The sequence below is a fragment of the Monodon monoceros genome, unplaced genomic scaffold, assembly GCF_005190385.1.
Source record: "Monodon monoceros isolate NGI ecotype Baffin Bay Population unplaced genomic scaffold, NGI_Narwhal_1 Super_Scaffold_16, whole genome shotgun sequence".
Lineage (NCBI taxonomy): Eukaryota > Metazoa > Chordata > Mammalia > Artiodactyla > Monodontidae > Monodon > Monodon monoceros.
Genome location: NW_021703772.1, coordinates 81466105 through 81487006, shown reverse-complemented (window position 1 = coordinate 81487006; position 20902 = coordinate 81466105). Strand labels below are relative to the sequence as shown.

At 40.3% G+C, this 20902-nt stretch overlaps 1 protein-coding gene across 1 annotated transcript in view; it reads left to right on the top strand.

The window, feature by feature from the left end:
- MBD5 (methyl-CpG binding domain protein 5) overlaps nt 1–11414 on the top strand; it is a 143240-nt gene extending 131826 nt beyond the window's left edge. The window contains exons 11-12 of the mRNA XM_029225964.1: nt 7768–7843; nt 10828–11414. Coding sequence (XP_029081797.1) covers nt 7768–7843; nt 10828–10899 — 148 coding nt within the window. The 3' untranslated portion in view covers nt 10900–11414. The remainder of the gene's footprint in view (nt 1–7767; nt 7844–10827) is intronic.
- The last annotated feature ends 9488 nt before the right edge of the window (nt 11415–20902 follow it).

Sequence of the window (20902 nt, the reverse complement as noted above, 5' to 3'; positions counted from 1 at the left end):
GAAAACATAATGATTAGTAGTGTATCTTGTATAAAAGACTTGTATGTGGATAATAATATCTATTAAAGGGCACTCATTCTCTTAGTGGTATCTTCAGTAATTCTTGCCAGAGCTAAAATTTTAGAACTCAACAAATCTTGGGGAGACTCTCTTCACCTCACTAGAATGTCTCAAAAAGATGCCAGCTGCAAGGAGTAAACTCCTGTGCTCCTACGTTCGGGACTCCTTTGGAAGGTAGCAAGTTGGCACTGGTTGTGGTGAGGGCCAAGTGAATGGCCAGATTCACTATAGATAAGGCACACAGTGAGGCAAGTCCCCTCCCCTCTATTCTGACTGCAGTGACACAATGCAGAGCTTAGTAGTAGAATAAAGCCTATAAAATTCATACAAGGTCTGGATGAAAGGAGGGAAATTGCAAACTACCTACGTCACAAATTTTCAGTGGGCCATTTGCTTTAGAATATTCAATAGTACTTGTTTTATTTTTATTTTTTATAAATTTATTTATTTATTTTTGGCTGTGTTGGGTCTTTGTTGCTGTGCGCGGGCTTTCTCTAGTTGCGGTGAGCGGGGGCAGGCTTCTCATTGTCGTGACTTCTCTTGTTGCGGAGCACAGGCTCTAGTCGCGCAGGCTTCAGTAGTTGTGGCTTGCGGGCTCTAGCGCTCAGGCTCAGTAGTTATGGCACACGGGCTTAGTTGTTCCGCGGCATGTGGGATCTTCCCGGGCTAGGGCTCGAACCCGTGTCCCTTGCATTGGCAGGCAGATTCTTAACCACTGCACCACCAAGAAAGCCCGATAGTACTTGTTTATTGGATGTAAAATATCCCTGAAATCTTTTCTTCGGTGAGGTATGCCAGTTAGCTGGATTATGTGCAGTATATCCAAAACTGTTGATAACACAGAAATAAAATAACTCCTCCAAATATTTAGATATACTGCCTTGAAATGAGCTGTATTTTCCCCATAAATTTGCTATTAAGCAATTTCTGAAAGGTAATGAGTAACAAACAACAGTTTAAGCATTTTTCCTCAAAGCCAGTTTACTATTTCTGGTGAATTTATATGAGTCCTAAGTGGCATTATCTAAAGGAACTCTCATGAAACCATAAACTTAAGAGTATGGATTGGAGAGGTAAAAGACAAAAATATGAAGCAAAACAGTTTTGTTTATCAGACTGTTGTCTAAGTAAACTGACTTGCCTTATAAATGCCTAGTAGAATACTCTACATTTTGCATATATGATTTAAAATCCATTTTTCTATTCTCCCAATCAGAAGATGGGCCAGAATTACTGAACCCATTTATAGATGAGGACACTCAGACCGAAATAGCTTAAATAATTAGTTGAAGGTTACATAATGATAAATGATATGTTGAACCCAATCACTTATTTATTTATTTAATCATTTATTTATTCTCCAATTTAAGGAGATTAATTTAGCAAAAAATCTGTGCCAACCAGGCACAATGCTGTAGTCCCTGGACATCACTGTTTAGTGAAGGAGGCAGATGTAGAAACAAATAATTAAGATGCTAAAGTTGCAATGACAGGAATATGTATAGTATATTTTGGGATCACAGAGAAGTGGCATTAAACTCAGGTAATGGAAGATGTCCTAGAGGAGCTAATAGCTGAGCCAAACCTTACACACTGCATAGGTATTAGCCAGACAAAGGAAACGAGGATGATGGGGTGGAGGTGGGAGATAGCATTTAGATAAGATCAGCGGTTGGATTTAGGGGACAGGAAACTGTAAAAGATGAAGCCAAAGATATAATCAGGAGCCAGACCATAAAGGGCCTAGTAAGGCCTCGTGGGTCTTTATGTTATTGGAAGTGCCTGAAGGGGACAGGTGGTTGGATTTTCACTTTAGACATAGCTATATGGAGGATAAATTTTAGGAGAACAGTGTTGGAGACAAGGGCATCCATTTAGGAGGCCTTGTCAGAGGACCGGGGAGGATGAGGACTCAAACCAGGAGGGGAGCCATGAGAATGGAGGAGAAGGAATATGATCAAGATATATTTAGGAGGTAAAACTGACAGAACATCATGGTGATTTGGTTGGAATGTGAAGGAGAGCAAGCAATCAAGGACAACTCTCAGGGTTTTAGCTTGGGTGACTTCATGGGTAGTGGAAACTGAAATGGGGAACACAGGAGAAAACTGTTGAGTGCAGTCTGAGGTACCTGTGATCCCACAGGTACAAGTCTGAAACTGGGAAGAAGTGGTATTTGATTATGTAAAACTGACTGCAGTCACATATTACCAATTTGAATAGTGGGCTAAGGATTGAACGCTGTGGCACTTGAACATTTACTAGAGATAATGAAGGAGATGGGAATAGTGATCAGAAAGGAGGAGGAGAACCAGGGGGTAGGTTTATTTTTGCCAGTTGAAACATTCTATCACCATATTAGATGTTTAGAGCATTATGTAGTCATTTTAATTCTCAGTATCCTATAATCAAATCAAACTGTACAATAAATAAATATCTTTAAAGTGATGTGCTTATTACAGCCTAATCACAAAAGAAATATTAATGTATTTATTGAAGAATCACTCAGGGTCATTTTCTACTTAAAAGAGGAAATAGCTTCATTAAAGAAAAAGATTACATAGCTTTTAGATATGATTTTAAGTAAGGATCAAATCTTCTGCCTATATGTACATATATATTTGTTCAGTAACCTTATTTTTATGAATCTGGAGAGTGATAAAGTAATAACATAAATCACACTTTTACTTTAAAACCAAGAAATGATACTTATTGTATTAAATTGTCTTTATCTTTTAAAATTGAAATATAGTTGGTTTACAGTATTACTTTCAGGTATACAACACAGTGATGCAATATTTTTATAGATTAAACTCTGTTTAAAGTTATTATAAAATACTGGCTATATTCCCTGTGCTGTATGTTATATCCTTGTATCTTATTTTATACCTGGTAGCTTATACATCTTAATCCCCTTCCCCTCTCTTGCCCTTCACCCCACCCCCTCCTTACTGGTAACCACTAGTTTGTTCTATATATCTGTGAGTCTGTTTCTGTTTTGTTACATTCATTTTTTTTTGTTTTTGTTTTTTTTAGATTCCACATGTAAGTGAAAACATACAGTATTTGTATTTCTCTGACTTATTTCACTAAGCATAATACCTTCCAGGTCCATCCATGTTGTTAAAAATGGCAAAAGTTCATTCTTTTTTATGGCTGAGTAGTATTCTCATTATATATATATATACTACTTCTTTATCCATTCATCTGTTGATGGACACACTTAGGTTGCTTCCATATCTTGGCTATTGTAAATAATCCTGCCATGAACATTAGGGTACATGTATCTTTTTAAAGTAGTGTCTTCACTTGATATATCGAGCTAGTTCTCCTCCCTCCAGATGTGGTCAGAGATACGTGCACTGGCAGTGGCTGCCTCTGCCCTGGTCAGAGGGTCTGTGCGGGCTCCCTTCCCTCTAAATGTGTGAACCCTCACTGGCAATGGCAGCCCCTGCTCTAGTGGAGAGCAGTGCCCGAGTGAGAGGGGCTGGAGCAGGAACCCAGTGAAGGCTAGGGAGTGTGCTGACGAGCCAGCCAAAGCACCAGGCTGTTTCCAATATGCTGTCTCTCTGCTGTGTGTGTGTGTGTGTGTGGCGGGGGGGTAAGCAAGTCTGTGCATGCACTCTTCAAGAGCAGAGTCTTGGTTTCTTACAGCCCTCCAGTAAGCCGCACTTGTTTTCAAACCAGCTCAGGGGCTCATCTTCCCAGTGTTGGACCCCAGGGCTGGGGTGCCTGAATGTGGCTTGAACCCCATGCTCCCCAGGGAGGATCTCCAAGCTGGTGATACCCCCTCCTCTTCTGTGTGCGACTCCCGACCAGATATCTTCTCCTCCCTTCCTACCAGACTCCATGTGGACCTTTCTCTACAGTCTTTGTTGTAGAGGAGTCATTATTGCTAGTCTCCAGGTCGTTTTCAGCGAGAGTTGCTCAACAAATAGTTGTATTTTTGATATATTCATTGGGGCAGGGGGTGGGGTGTGCAGGTAGGTTCAGTGTCCTCGCACTCCACCACCTTGATCTCTCATGTGTTGAATTTTCTTAAATCTGCATACTTTCCCTATGGATTCGGTTTTAGAATCGAAGTTTCTTGACATTTATGTCTTATCCAAGTTTGTTCTGTTCTACACGAAGTGAGTTGCTTAAATTCTGAACTGATAGTCCAGAGCAACGTGCACTTCTCATTTCCCTCTTATTTCTCATACCATTCACAGATGTGTACCTGGCTTTTTTTTTTTAACTAGTGAGGATAAGGGTAATGTGTGACAATGTAGGCAGTGAAGGTAAGTGGTAATTATCTCCATTAATAACTAGAAATGTGATTATATGAACATCTATTGCTTAATCAAGTAGCTTTTAGAGTGTCCATCAGTAAAAATGTTTATTATTAAATGTCAGTGGGGAAGAGAAAATAGTAGAAGAGACTCCATAAGGAGGCCCTCTGGACTAGAAGACTGAATTTTGACTAATTTTTCATTTCACGGACTCATGGAGCTTTCTCTTCCTCTTTTAAGCTCATTTTTTTCCTGACTTGACCAGCTAGTGTAAAAATTAGTATGCAGATTTGACATCTGGGAAACTCTCTTTACCTCTTGATTCCAATGATGTATTCATGTGATTTCCTGCGCCACATCTCCATATTTATTCTCTCTTCCAAAAGTAGTCATTTCACCCTCTAATAACTACTTAAGTTTGTTAAAGGAAAAACATACTGATTACCTTAAATTGATACAAGGTGTTTATAAACATTTTAAATATCTTGTTGAAGAATGAAATCACAAACTCCTAAAATTTTGTCTATTTATTCAACAAATAATGTTGAATTATTTTTATTCTTTAATGGTGATGTCACTGTAATTTTTCATAGTTAGGGAAAACATTTTTATGACTCTATTACTTTTGAAAACTATTTGTAGTTAAATATCCATCTCCTTCGCTATAAAATTGCAGTTGGTTTCACCAATTTTCCCTAAAAAGTCATGAAGTATTGCGTACAAACAGTTGTCATAATACCGACTTCATCAGATTGTTATAAGGATTAAATGAAATAATGTATATAAAGATTTAATACAAGTCTTGGCACATATAAACTTTTCAATAAATACTAGCTATTTTTGTTATTAAAGGTGAGAGAACCAAGATTCTCTGATGGTTTTTCACTGAAACATTTTACCTCTTTTTAGATATTTAGAACTTTTACATAGTCAATTTTAAACCCGTAAGATAGTAAATAAAAATGCATAACAAATATCTTTTAAACTTATGTTCATACTTTCATACAAAAGAAATAGTAAGGATAAAGCTATTTAACACATTACACAAGGGGTAACATTGTCAGGCAACTGGGCAGTTTGTGATACTGTCAAGACGTTTGCTAAACAGTCCACAAAAGGGGCCGTAGCCCAACCCCAGCTCAGCTTAAATTGCCCTACAGAGTCCTGGGATCGGATTCCTATCCAGTCACCCAGAATCATGCTTAGCAAACTCCTCATTGGGAAAACAACTCAGACTGACTCCACAAGATGCCCAGGGCCCCTTAAAACTGGAAAAGGTAGGTAAATAAAAGACAGTATGTGAATAGATTATATCAACTGGGACAGTACTCAAAAATAGCAATAAAAGGGAAAGAGAAGTTGCAGAATGGTAGGTATATCAGGACACCATTTGTATGATATATATATATATAAAACACGTAAAAGACAATACTAGGTACTGTTCATGGATATATAAAATATTAAAACACACTGTAAGAATACACAACACAGCTAGTTGCCTTTGGGGAGGAGGGTGGGAGAGTATGGGACTAGGAATTGATAACATGGGAACTTCAGCTTAATTTTTTTATAAAAAAGAATGAAAGGAAATATGTAATTTATTAACAGTTTATTTTTGGAAATGGGTTTGATAGGGATTGCTAATTTATTCTATTCACTTTTCTGCATTGTTTACATTTCTGAAAGTAAATGGGAAGAATATAAAAGCTAGAGGTTAGCTTACAGGCCAATAAAAGGTGGGGGAAGAGGTTGGTGCTGCATTGCCCTTATAATTTAGTTACAACCACTACATTAATCTTTCCTTTCAGTTAAACTGACTTAAGTGCATATATATTTCCCAAAATATGGAGCCGTTGTTTCAGCTTTAGACAAATATTTTTATTTAGTAAGTACATGGAGCATCCACAAGGTACCTAGCAGTATACTACTCAGGATTACATACAGAAACTAAATGTATGAATTTTTCAGTCCTGGTATATGAGGGTAAAACTTGGTGAGGGCTGTGGTAAACCAAAAGGCCTCATCTGAAAGCATTTCACTAGGGCTTCTCTGGTGGTGCAGTGGTCGAGAATCCACTTGCCAATGCAGGGGACACGGGTTCAAGCCCTGGTCTGGGAAGATCCCACATGCCACGGAGCAACTAAGCCCGTGCACCACAACTACTGAAGCCTGCGCGCCTAGAGCCTGTGCTCCACAGCAAGAGAAGCCACCACAATGAGAAGCCCACGCACTGCAACAAAGGGCTAACTGCAACTAGAGAAAGCCTGCGTGCAGCAATGAAGACCCAACACAGCCAAAAATAAATAAGTAAAATAAATAAATGTAGAAAAACAAAATAAATAAATAAATAAATATTTTAAATAAATAAATAATAAAAGCATTCCACTAAAGCTCAAATATGTTTCTAAACATGATGTGAGCCAAACCAAATGGGTCTGTGAGCCAAAGTCTTCTACAACTGCAAATTTCCAGTCTCCATGTAGATGCTGGGATAGGACTTAATTCTTGGAAAGCTATGCTAACAGCCTATTTTGAAAAGGTTTACCTCTGCAGCTTTTCTGGTAATTGTCGTGACAAGATAAATGAAATGAATCACCTTAGTACTCACAATAACTGGGTAATTCTTTATATGCATCAAGAAGGAAAAATTAGAGTGTACCTAACTATAGACATGGATAGTGTAGATTTGCCTGATTTTAGTAATTAGTTCAACAGCTTCCTAGATAAAACTTTCAATCATGGCAGATGTTCCATGTGTTATAGTACATGTGATGGTATGCTGAGTGCAGAGAAAAGGTCAGACGAGTGATAGACACTCTGAGCCCATCATTCTTTATTTGCTCAAATAGTTATGTCATTTTGGTTTGGGGGGGGGGAAAATGTGGCAGAGCCTCAGGTGTAGCGAGTTGAACTGTTTCCCACCTGGAACAAATGTGTACCAGGATTTCAGCCTTCACTAGTTCAACTCCTGAAGCCAGGAGCTCCAGAGAGGGTAGAGGGAGCTCCCTAGTGGCCAGAGCCTGAAGTTCAGAGCCCTTCCTCTGGCCACACAGCCGGACCGCCTGCAAAAGAGACAAACCAGAACAAAAGGCAATGCAAAGCAGGCTGGACTCTAAGAGGACAAGCTACATCTGTGGGAAAAGAGACCTGTGGCCCAGCTTTCTTGCAAAATCATCAGACTATAGAAGAAACATGTGGAAGGGGAAAGAATCCATTTTCCCCAATCATGTGTTCAATTTTTCTTCTGTAGTTATGTGACTATCATTAGTATTCAGTTGTGAGAATCCCAGAGTGTTTTGTCATCTGAATTGTCAAATGTAAATATAAATTGACTTTCTCTTGTGGAATGGGTACTTCTGTTCTCTGATTAGGGAATTACATTGAGATTTTGTTTCTTTAATTTATTAATCTGGTGTGTTGTTTTCATTAATTCCAGAAGTGGAAAGCTAAATAACCATTTAGAAGCTGCTATTCATGAGGCCATGAGTGAACTGGACAAAATGTCTGGGACTGTAAGTTAATTTATTTTTCCATTATATTGTGTTTCTTTGGGAATAAGTTGTATTATACTTTTTGGTAAAGTCCCTTAAGTACTGTCAAGCAACTCACATAGCAATACTAAATTACTAGGCTCAGAAAAAGACTGATATCAGAAAAGATTAAAAATGACTTAAGAAAAAATAACCTAGTGGTATTAACTATGTTTTTTTCCTGAGATAAGTACCTTTTTTTCCCCACATAACATTCTTTTAAAATGTGAGCAGCAAAATATTGAAGTTCAAATCACGGCTTTTACATTTGACTTTCAGAATAGCAGTGATCATTAGTGTTGCCTAAGTATTCAGTAATATAAATTTCACTCTGCCCATAAAACAAAAAGGGAAACTGAACATAGGGTCAAGATCAAGAGTATATAGACCTCTCACTTCCTTTCTACTATTACGTAAAAACATAAAATATTTGGCCCAAAATTCTGTTGTTAAATTATTTAACACTATAACCACTGGTTTTAAAGAAGTAGAGTCTACTTTTTCTTTACATTTTTTTTGGATGGTGCATATAATAGTGTTGAATGTGAGAAGTTTACTCGTCATTCTCTAATTTATATATTGGCTAATGTAAATGCTCAAAATACAATTTTGATAATCTCTAATAAATGTGAATTATCAAAAGCTACTCAGCAATGAAAGGTAATTTACTTTTACTTGACACTGTGTTAAGAAGGTTATCTGAATCCTAACAAGTCGTCTAGTGACTATTGAATGACAGAGATAAGTTATACGTTCATAGAGTGTTGGGATTGGTATGGGCTTTAGGGATTTTGTGATCCGACACATCATTTCAAAAGTGGGTAAACTGAGGCCCTGAGATGTTAACTTTCCTGGTAGAATTATAGGAAAATTCTGGAGCGGAGATTATAAACTCATACGCCTTCTAGGGCCAGGCAAATAATATCATTAAGTAAAAGGGGTCAGGTATGAGTAAAAGAGCAAGTTCAGTGGATTAAGAAATGCCAACCAAGATGCACTGGTCAAGGTAAGCTGTGTACCAAGTCTCAGTCTTAGAGGCTCAGCGCCATAAAGATGGTTCCTCACTTGGGCCTCCTGGTTGAGGAAGGGCTTGCTCCACACCATCATTCAGGGGCTCAGATTCTTTCTGTTTCTAGTGTCCACCCTTCCCTAGGGCCTTAGAGTGCTCCATTACATCCTTTGCATCCAGCCCAGCAGGGGAGAGAAGACTGTGTACACAGAGGACACCAGGATAGGTTTTATGGGCCAGACCCGAAAGCTCATCACTTGTGCTAACTTTCCACTGGCCTCACCCAAAGGCCATCATGTGGCCTTTTTAATTCAAGGGGACTACTAAACGTACTATACACCGTGCCTGCTCAGGAAGAAGAGAAATGGGTTTGGCAATATCTCGCTAGTCTCTGTCTCAGGACATTTGGCCTTTGTGGCCAGCAGGCAGTCAGCAGTGCTGGGGACCCTGGCAACTTGGGGGCTGTGCTCTGTCCAGAAGGAGCTCCTGCTTCCATGCTGCAGCACATCTGAGCCATGTGAGGAATTGTGTCAGTGTTGCAAGATCTTCCCATTTTTCATGAGATGCTACAAGTCTAGAAGTAAAATTTCTCATTTTTTAGTGTTGCCAACTATTTTTGAAATATTAAAACACCATATAGCTAAATAAAATCCCTTTCCAGGCCACATTTGATCCACAGGTTACTAGTTTGCAGTCTTGAATAAAGGCTTCTTTCCTCAATTTTAAAAAGGTTTCAGTTGGCTCTTTATCAGAGACTAGTGGTTTTAAAGAATGTATGTGGAGGGGTTAGGAGGATGAAGCAGTGTGAGAAGCTCATAGGTGTTATTTTTGAAATATAATATTTTTTAAAGTTTTCTGTATTTGACTCTGAATAGCATTGGCCTTTGCTTTTATCTAAACATTACCTTTAAAACATGCATTTGAGCCAACTTGTAGTGGATCTTGAGAGCTGATTCCGCACATCCCTTCCTAAGTCTGAGTTCTGTGGCATCCCATTGGTAGCCTGAAATTGGCTGTGGTGAAAACATGTATTATACCACAGAGATTGGCATAGGCTACAGTGGGCTTGTGTCCCTCCACAGGGAGCTGATTGTTAAGCATTTACTACACCATTGCCTTGGGCGCATCCTGCCTTTCCTGGGTCCTGACCTTGCCTCCTCCTATCTGTATCACAACAGCCACAATACAACGTGGGGCACCTCATCACCTCCCTTGCGCTTGTCCTCTGCCCCTCAAAACCATACATGCTGTCTGATACCTGGGAACCAAGTGCTGCTGCTGCTCTACCACATTCGATCTGACGCACAGCCCTAAATGCGGCTAGTTTCCGCATTTGTATATAGAGATGAGTTGTATGAATTGCTCTTCCCAGGCTACACAAGCTTAGATTTGCCAACAGATGGTAGTGGTATTCTGTTTTCCATCCGATTCTTCTCCTAAGTAAACCTCCTTGGGCTGAGTTGTGAGCATGTTTGTATTATCTTTGACCCTTCTTAGCAGTTATAAAATAAGTACAGTGATGAAATAAAGAAGAAAATATGTTTAGTATATATTTATCCACTTTTCCAGACTTCAGTGAAATTAGGGAATTCAGGGAATCTCTGATGGGAAACGTCTTATTTTTGTCTTAAATGGACAACGGGGGTAGCAACTGCAAGTCCCATTTCCCACATTGATTTTTTTTTCCAGTTCCTCCTCTGTATTCCACTAGTTGGGGGGAGGGTCCACAGAGTGTTGCTCTGCTTGTTAGTTTCCAAGATTTCTCATCCTCTGTAGTGACTGTGGGCACGCTGTGATCTGGGCCTTGGTAAAAACTTTAAATGCCTCAGGATAGCAATGATAGAAAATGAGGGCCAGAGTCTGTTCCCTACCCTGTTTCTTTGTCGGAAATCGTATGGTGTTTGTGATTTCAATCTCTGTTGTTGTTGTTTTTTTTCCCCATCTCTTTTATTTCCAGGTTCACCAAATCCCACAGGGAGACAGACAAATGAGACCCCCCAAACCCAAGAGGAGGAAGATCTCCAGATAACAGGGACTACTCCACCAATGCGCAGTGTTTATTAAAGGAATGTGCACAGATAGAGCTGTATATAAGTATTGATATAGCCACTGTTATATCAATATTTATACTATGGCAGATGGTTAACACCGCCACAGGGTGCTAAAAGAAACAGCGATACAATATTTTTTTTTTTTTTTGGATCAGGAAGGATAATGAATGCTGGAAAACCAATCAGAATCCCTGAATGATGAGAGTGATGGTCAAGAGATTACTGAGAAACTCTTTTTCTATAATACTAAAATTGTGATTATAAGAAATAGTCCAAATGTTTCTGAAGAATTTTCCATGTTGTATATAGAAAATGCAGAATTTCATGGTGATATCAAAAATGTAAATATTGTACAATATTGTCATGTACAAGCATACCTAATGCACACTTTATCTTTTATTGTACAAAGAAATAGTGTACAAAATTCTTTGGTTTCTATGGAGTACACCTACCAGAGACTACAAGTGTAAAGTGATAAATAAAAATACAACCTAAATGCTTTTCTATGATAATGTAAAAGATGCTGTTTTTGTATTTAACAGCAGAGAAAAGGCATGATAATGTATTAACTGAATTATGACATACACTGCACACCACTGAGTGTCCATTTATATTGTCTGTTTGGAATGAACCTTGCCTGGAAGCGCTGGACTTGATTTCGGGTGTCTAGGAAATCGAAACCTTGCAGATTTCTAAAGGGACAAGGGCTCACAGGTCTAAATTAAGAATTCAGAAACTGCAACCATTTGTTGCATATTTTTTTTACCTAAGTTTTAAAGTAGAGTAGGTTTTATAAAAAAAAATCTTAGATGGGATATTTTACTCAATCATTTCTGTAGTTAACGTTTGATAGCCACCTCTTGAACTAGGAAGCTTATGCTGTACCACCACTGACGCTCAGAGTTGAGGTTTTTTTGCAAACAATGCCTGACAAGATAAAACTTTCTGTTTCCGTACATGGAGGCAAAGCCCCACTTTGAAACCATTATCAGAGGTAAGGTTGATTATAATTCAGTTTTTCTATAGCAGCAAAAATAAGTACAAATCATCAAAGCAAGTTTCACATCCATTCATCAGTATTACTTACACCAGAAGTTAAGGTGGCTTATGAAATTATTAGCAATGGTAATTTTTTATCAGTATTATGTAACATATCAGATTTATTTTATTTAAAGAATTATTTATACCATTAATAGATTCCTATATATATTAATGTGGCTGAAATGTGCAGGTTGAATCTATTAACCAAATTATTTATATTATATTAAGTAAAAAAATGTGAAACAAATGTAGAGAGAAAATACTACACTGCAAGTATACAAACCTAAAACTGTGAGCCATTGTAAAGTACAAGGTTATTAATAAGAAATGTAGCACAACATAAATATCTTTTTTTCACAGTTTTTGTGGTGGTGGTATAACCCTATCTCCCAGGCAATTGAGCCAAGTTTCAGGCCTTCAGCCTGAAATTGATTGGATTGGATTCAATTGATGGGTTGTCAAAGGAAGGGATCCCTTATCTCTTTATTCTTAGAGCCACCAACCCCACCTCCAAACCCTTAACCCTCGGGAGAGCACTGCCTCTTCCCCTCACCTGGGATTCCCTCCACAGCCTACTGCTTCGGCTTCTGGGAGGCCCTCCAATGGCAGGCTCTGAACCCGTTAAATGCCCACCACGTCGCTTCTCTTCTCTCATCCACCCCTCCAGCTCCTCAGTCCCATGATGTAGCAGAGTTCCAGTCACTCAGGAAAAGGAGACCAAGGTCATTCCTCTGTTTGGTTTCTCGGGGCCACAGCACAGAGCGCTGCACCTGGGCTCACTTTTGATATCAACAGCTCTTAGCTCTTCTCCCAGGTCTCCTGTGTCTCTCTGTCCTTTCCATTCCCACTCTCACCCCTACCCACAAGCCTGATGGAGTGCAACTGGCTACACTGGGCTTCATGGCCTGGAGGCAGGAACCCTTCCTTCTGGGGGTAGGTTGAGTTTGTCTTTCCTGTCATGGCCGGATTGCCTGCCTGGTCCTTCCTGCAGTCACCTGAAGTAACCTTGTGTACTTTAGTTGACTATTTTTGTTATAAGTTGATGTATTTGGTATGTTTAAACCATTAATGTTGTCCTTTTTTTTGTACCAGTCTGCTTTTCTACTGTTTTGTCTACACGGTTGTCTTTATTTACAGATTCACAGCGTATGTGTGTTTGCGTATTGGGTGTGTCTGCGTGTATGTGGGTTTTTGTGTGTGTTGATATGTAGAAGCTTTTTTAGCCTTTGCTTTTTTGTCTTCAGACTGAGTTTATGTCTGCCAAGACTTCTTTTTGATATTTTAAACTAATTAGGTTTCTGCATCCCTGACCCGTGTATACTTTACATCAGTAGACCATGTAAAGTATGTTTGTGCCCATGATTTCACTGGTTGCTTATGGCTTCATGTGGGTGCTAGGTATTGTTTCAGTCCACACAGGTTTGGTTTTTTTTCTTTTTCTTTTTCTGTTTTTTTTTTTGCGGTACGCGGGCCTCTCACTGTTGTGGCCTCTCCCGTTGCGGAGCACAGACTCCGGATGCGCAGGCTCAGCGGCCATGGCTCATGGGCCCAGCCGCTCCGCGGCATGTGGGATCTTCCCGGACCGGGGCACGAACCCGCGTCCCCTGCGTCGGCAGGCGGACTCTCAACCACTGCGCCACCAGGGAAACCCAGATTTTTTTCTTTTTTCCTCTCTTCTACAGTTCTATGGTTTCATGTAAGCAGTTAATGTAAATATTGTTAGCATTACATGCAGTGCTCTTAACAGTTTTTTAAATGTTACACCTACTTTACAATTTAAAAAATTGGTCATTCGTACTTGAATTTTGCCCACAGAGCCATTTCGTTCTCTTTGTACTAAAAGCCAGTTCATTTTTTTAAAATGAAGGCTAGCCCTTCTACATTAGTACATTTTTTTATTCCCTAAAATAAACTTTTTTTTTCAACAATCTGAGAATGGAAGCAGAATGAAAAAATTTTGCTCCTTTAAAGAACTGCATAGTCCCTAATTTTATTTTGTGCCCTTTAGAAGTCTTAGGAAGCACAAGGAGAATAAATTATACCTTTAAGTGTTTTTTTAAGATTATTTCAAATGAGTGAAATCTAACTGAGCAGCACTTATTTAATCTGTCTTGTTTGTAGCGTTAAAAGCAATCAGGGTTTTTATTTATTTAAGGAACATTTTTGGTTTGTACTTTTTAGTCCTATTGTGCATGTAAATTCTTTGAGAAGAATATTCATCCCTTGTGATATCGTGGGCCACTTTTAGTCTTTTATTTGAACCCTGACTTTGAGTTATTTGCTATGTCTGTTTTTTAAGTAAACACAAGCTTCTTTTTTGAATGTTAACACTGCAGAATTTTGGGAGGAGTGGAGGGTGGTTGTTCTACTTTCTGTAAGTTTTATGAAGATTTTCAGCTGACTTATCCCATGAGGTGATTCTTTTTTTCATTTCAGACCATGATAACATATTGTAGTTAACTTTGGTAATCTTCCATGCAGTTTGCAAAGTTCCCTTGTAAGTCACAAGTGGTTTCGCATTGAGATTTTAAAATCTAAGATGTTTAAGATGCTGGTGACATTGCTCTTTCTGAAAAGAAAGCCAAGATTCTAGACCTTACTGAAAATCTGGTATCTTGTTTACTTTGCCCATTTATGCCCAAATGATGTAATGCAAGACTCAAGACTTTTCCATGTAGTGTATAAAATGAGTTATGCATTACTTGACTCATTTGGGGACTATGAACAAATACTATCAACCAACCAGAACTGTAATACTGAATTATTGTTTATCTTTTTCTTTCATTCACTCTATCACATTTGCATTAGCCAAAGAGATAAGAACATTAGTAATTCATATGTGTAAACAACCCAGAAGTGAATATTAAATCAGTGAGCCAAAAAGCAATAAACAACTCAAGCATGGGAAATCCTGCTAACAGTGGGCAGTCTGATATAGAAAAAATATATAAAAAACATTATCTTCAAATATGAAAGATTAATTTGTATCTACTGTAAATATGTATTATCAGCCTTATCTGCTTTTATACACACTGTGTGTGTACCTCAGTGACCTTTTATAAACCGGAAAAATGGTTGATTTAATAATTTGTTATGTAAATACAAAGTTGTCTATAAATTGGAAAATTTGATGCCAGATGGCTTCACAATATACAAATGTGTTTTGTAACATCATGCCTTTATGGATTAAGTATAAATACACTGGATTGTCTGTGTAGAAGAGTAGCAATTTACATTTCACCTGCATATCAAATGGATATTTTTGTCCAAATGGTTATACTCTTAGAAAAAGAAAATGACCTGAACGGTTTCAATGTGAAAAACAAATATGGTTTTGAATTCACCAAAACTCCTTTTCACACTCAAGAGTCTATTCAATTCCACACGAAATGCCTTGTATTATGATATTTCCATAGGAGATTCATTGATTCAAGACTGGGATCTACCTAGGAAGCCTCCCCAAACTGAATAATTCTACTTTAGAGACAGGCTGTGCATCTTAATTTCTAAATCACAGGCAGGGGAGGAACCACAGCCTTCTTATTGCTTTTTAATGTATTCTTTTCTGCTTTGTTTTCATACATCATGGAGAGCACCACACAGACAAAGAGGGCCTAGTTCTGTGCACCAAGGTATCTACAGAGTGTCATCTCCACTCAGAGCTCCTCGGCCTCAGCACTGTTGACATTTTGGGTGAGCTCATTCTTTGCTGTGGGGCCTGTCCTGTGTATTCTAGGATGTTTGGCAGCCTCCCTGGCCTCTACCCACCAGATACTAGTAGCATCCCTTCCAAATTGCGACAATCAAAGGTGACTCCAGACATTGCCAAATATCTCCGGGCATGGGAGTCGGGGGCGCAGGTGGGAGACAAAATGAGATTCGAAAACCATTGTGTTAACGGAATCAGTTCTGGAACATACGTCTGTATAAAATATGGGCATGTTTTGCATGCTGTAATCAACAGGAAACTGATTCCTAGATCAAAATCCAAAACAAAATCCATGCCAAAGGAATGCTTCTCAGTCCATGTTTAAGAAAGTGAATATACTAGCTTCAGTTTCATTTTGAATGCACTTGACACTTTTGATCATAAGATTGACCCAGGACAATCCTGTTTTGTTTTTTGTTTTTGTTTGTTTATTTATTTATTTATTTTTGGCTGCGTTGGGTCTTCGTTGCTGCGCGCGGGCTTTCTCTAGTTGCGGTGAGTGGGAGCTAATCTTCGTTGAGGTGCACAGGCTTCTCATTGTGGTGGCTTCCCTTGTTGCGGAGCACAGGCCCTAGGCACACGGGCTTCAGTGATTGTAGCACGTGAGCTCAGTAGTTGTGGCTCGCGGGCTCTAGAGCGCAGCCTCAGTAGTTGTGGCGCGTGGGCTTAGTTGCTCTGCTGCATGTGGGATCTTCCCGGACCAGGGCTTGAACCCGTGTCCCCTGCATCGGCAGGTGGACTCTCAACCACTGCGCCACCAGGGAAACCCTCGATCTATTTTAATAGCTCTCTACATCAGCCTGGTTCAGGTATCTGTAGTTTTTGTGTGATCCTCTTTGAAGTTCTGACAGAAACAGTTCAATAGATCTTGGAGATGTCATTGATACATTTATTAATTCAGTAAACATTTGTTGAGTCCCACTCTATGCCACAACCTATATGCAGCAATGTGAGTAAGGTAGACCCATTTCCTGCCCTCACAGAGCTGCTAAGGAGGAGACCACTTAAACATGTAAGTACGATAAAGGGTGATAAGGGCTGGGATAGGGTACACATCACAGGCCCCTGACCTAGTTTAAGGGGAATGGGGGCTTGAGTGAGGGTCAGGGAAAGATGCATCAGAATTAGACAAATGAGAAGTGTGTGCCTTGTGGGAGGTTAAAGGAGAGCTTTTTACGGGCAGAGAGAAGGGCTTGTATGAGGCCTGGAGGTTAGAGGAAGCAGGAAAGAAGAGCGGCTAAAGTGCATAGTGCTAAGGGGAGTATGGAGAGAAGTGGGGCAAAGAGCAGAGCGGGGGTCGGGGCATGTCCTGTCAAGACCGCACTGTAGGGAATTCCCTGGCGGTCCAGTGGTCAGGACTCCATGCTCTCACTGCTGAGGGCCCAGGTTCAGTCCCTGGTCGGGGAACTAAAATCCCATACGCTGAACCACATGGCAAATAAATATATACATAAATAAAAATAAAAATATTAAGAAAAAAAGAGACTGCACTGTCACGTGACAGTAATGGGGACCATGGCAGGGATTTAAGGATGGGCGTGATATGACCAGGTTTGTGTTTTAGAAAGATTATTCTGACTGCAGGTGAAGTACAGGAAGTTGGAAGGGGACAACATCAAGTGCAGCATTTTATTTTATTTATTTATTTACAAATTTTTATTTATTTTTGGCTGCGTTGGGTCTTTGTTGCTGCACGCAGGCTTTCTCTAGTTGCAGCGAGCGGGGGCTACTCTTCGTTGCGGCGCGCAGGCTTCTCATTGCGGTGGCTTCTCTTGCTGTGGAGCACGGGCTCTAGGTTGCTTGGGCTTCAGTAGTTGTGGCTCACGGGCTCTAGAGCGAAGACTCAGTAGCTGTGGCACACGGGCTTAGATGCTCCAGGGCATGTGGGATCTTCCTGGACCAGGGCTCGAGCTCGTGTCCCTTGAATTGGCAGGCGGATTCTTAACCACTGCACCACCAGGGAAGTCCCCGCAGCATTTTATTATTTCGAGGTATAGCTGATTACAAGATTACGTTAGTTTCAGGTATACAACATAGTGATTAGTGATTTGAAGATTTTCGTGGAATATACTCCATTTAAAGTTGTTATAAAATGTTGGCTATATTCCAGGTGCAGCATTTTTTAAAAGGAAAATTTTTAAAAGATCTGAGCCCACCATAATTCTTCATATTACATTTGTTGAGCAAGTTCCATCCCAGTCCTGAGGTATGTACGTAACTATGTGTAAATTCACACTAATAGTCATGAAGAAATGCTATTCAGTACACTCACAGTTACTGCCAACAACATGATTCCCTATGTCTCTCACACAAATTAGTGCTCTATTGGTAGAGCAATAATGTTTCTACTTTGATGATCAGAAGTTGGGAAAGTTTGAAGTCCCAAAGCATTCTGTTAGATTGTTAGGAAGCAAGGCCTGCTTCCCAGAATGCACAGGTAAGTATAGGTCAGGTCCAGGCCCTCGGCACCATCCCTTCATCCTACACACCTCACTGGAAAACAGGAAGCTGCAGAGGAGCATGCGAGATGTCAGAGGTACCAGGTGAGCACCAAGGGTTATGAAGGCACAGGAAAGCGGGACCACAGGGAGTCAGGGCCCAGAACAAGGCCATCTGGCTACAAGGACTTCTGCCCCACAGCAGGGGGGACCACAGTGGCCTTTCATCATCCATTCCAGCCAGTGTTTATGTACATGCCCTTCAAAATATCCCCAACCACAATTAGTCACCTCCTACATTCAATGAACATTGAACTCGAGGGCTTTTGAAAGCTAATTATCTGTGTAAAAAAAAGGGGGTGGGGGCAGAAGCAATTCTATGATCCAAATGCCAGGAAATAGCCCTTCTCTCTAGCACAGGGTCCTGTACACAGGAAACGGAGCCTCAACAGAGAGCCCATTATAACGTTTACAAACTGGTCCTTGGAGGGGGATTGTCTACATTGAAATCTAGGCTGTACCACTAAATAGTTGTTTGACTTTGGGCAAGTTACTTTTTCTGTGCTTAGCCTCCAGGTCTAAGAAGGAGGGATAATAACAGCACTTCCCTCATGGGGTTGATGAGGGATAGAATGAGATAATGCAGATAAGCTCTTAGTGCTTGGCACAGAGCAGGCACTCAGGGACTGTTTATTGTTAAGCTGCAGTTTGAAAGGTTTAAATTAGAAAAGGGAACTTATTGCCAGGGTAAGCTGTCAGACATAAGGAGCAGTTGTGTGTAGAGTTGCTGTCTCCCCAGGAAGCCTTTTAAAGGTAGAGTGGTTCCCCTGTCCAGGGCAAACTGCAACACAGAAGCCCTCTCTGGTGCACCCTGTCCAGCCCAGTTTCTGAATCTCCTTCCCGGGGTGTTTCTCAGATGAATTCCGTTGTCTATAATGCCACATGCGGAAATGGACCAGCAAAATGATGTCCCAAGAAACTAGTCTGGAAAATGATTTCTCCAAGAAGTGCATTGGCTGTGGTAACCAGAACAGAAACGGAACTTCAGCCACAGAGTGAAGTTAGAACCGGCTCTTCAAATAAGTAGTTCAAGATGTGAAAAGTTTCAACAATTTATAATCAGTCAAAGCAGAGGATGCAGCGTTTAGAACAGGGAAAGGTGTATTTGACTTGAGAGACTGAAATTTGGTGTCCTTATTCTTGCCCCTGACTGGCTCCGTGAATTAGGACAAACCCCTGAAAAGACTCTGGGGCCAGACTCCTAGGGTGTGAGGCCAGTCATTCAGTGGTGGTGTGACCTCAAGCAAATTGCCCTCTAAGTGCTTTAGTTTCATCATCTGAAAGTGGGGCTACTAGGATCATAACGTTGCTTGAGGATTAAATAGATTAATCGACATGAAGCCCTTAGAAGAGTGTAGGCTTGGAGTAAATGCTATGCAAGTCTAGCTATTGTACTGTTATTACTGTTAATAATAGAAGTGGAGCCTCACTCAGTTCCTTCATCCACAGATGGGAACGACGAAGCCCTCACTTATCTTGAACCAGTCTTCTGGGGGTAATCACTTGAGGGGGTCATGCTCTTCACATGGAGCCATTTATTTCTCTTCCCTGATTTCAACATAGGTGCCTTTGGACCAAGCAAGTGTCAGGAAGTTCCCCAAACATTTGAGAATATGGAGGGTTGGAAGAAGATGTTCATAACTCTCCTAGGATGAGCCTGTCCTCAGACATGCATGAAAATGAAAAGAGATAAATACACGGAGGCATGCTTTTAAAGAGGAGAGGAAAGAACTAATAATCTGGTAGTATTTTTCAGCGCTATTAAGTATTACTATTTGTTTCTTACTTGGAAGTTTATATCTAAATACTATACCTAGACTTTTTTGTCTAGGTACAAAAAAGTCTAGTTATAGTATTGAAGTATATGAAAAATACTTCTAAGACTGTGAAGCCTTAGGCACATCTTGCTAAAAGAGGGGGCAGAATTTGTCAAACACTGGTGAAAGGAGTAGGTTTAGCTGAACACTTAGTTGCCAGGGGCAGGGCCTCTCCAGGGTTTACTGTCTTCCGCTCCATGGGCCTCTGCAAAACACTGATTATGGGGAACGTGGCCAGGATGACTGGCCCCCCGGGGCTTTGGTCCCTGGACTGTGACTGAATCCCCCCAGAACATAGCTCTCCCCGCCAAGTTAATCTTAAATAGCTTTCATGGTCAGGGAGGATATCCTTAGGAAATCTGAGATCTGTTACAGTTTCTGTCCCCCTTTTCCAATCAAATAGGCATCATCTAGAATCGGTAGGTTCCTTCAAATTTCAAAACAATTTGAGGAGGTTAGGAGCCTGTGATTTCAGGCTGAGTCTCATTGTTCTGGTTTATTTGGCACAGAATGGGAAGCAAAAATTCACAGGAGCCAGGAAAGAAAGCATGCAAGGACTGGTGTGGAGTAATATACCGGCTCTCTCTGGACAAGCCATCTGTCTGAACAAGAGCAGGCAAAGCTGAAGAGAGATTGTTCCCCCACCCCACCTTTCTCTTGGCTTCCCAGCTCTTCCCAAAGGTCCAAGGTGATTATGGAGCAGGTGAGGCATCCTGGGAGGAGGAGAAAGTGTGTGCACTGTGCTTCTGTGCTTCGTAAGGCAACCAGGTTAGCCAAGAGATCAGGCCATATAGCGATGGCCATTCTGAGGAGCTCATAGCTTTCTGAGCAGAGAACAAAATAAAAAAGAGATGTGGTTCCTGCCTCAAAGAATAACTTTCCTTGTTCTGAAGCAGTGGTTTCCAAACTTTATTAT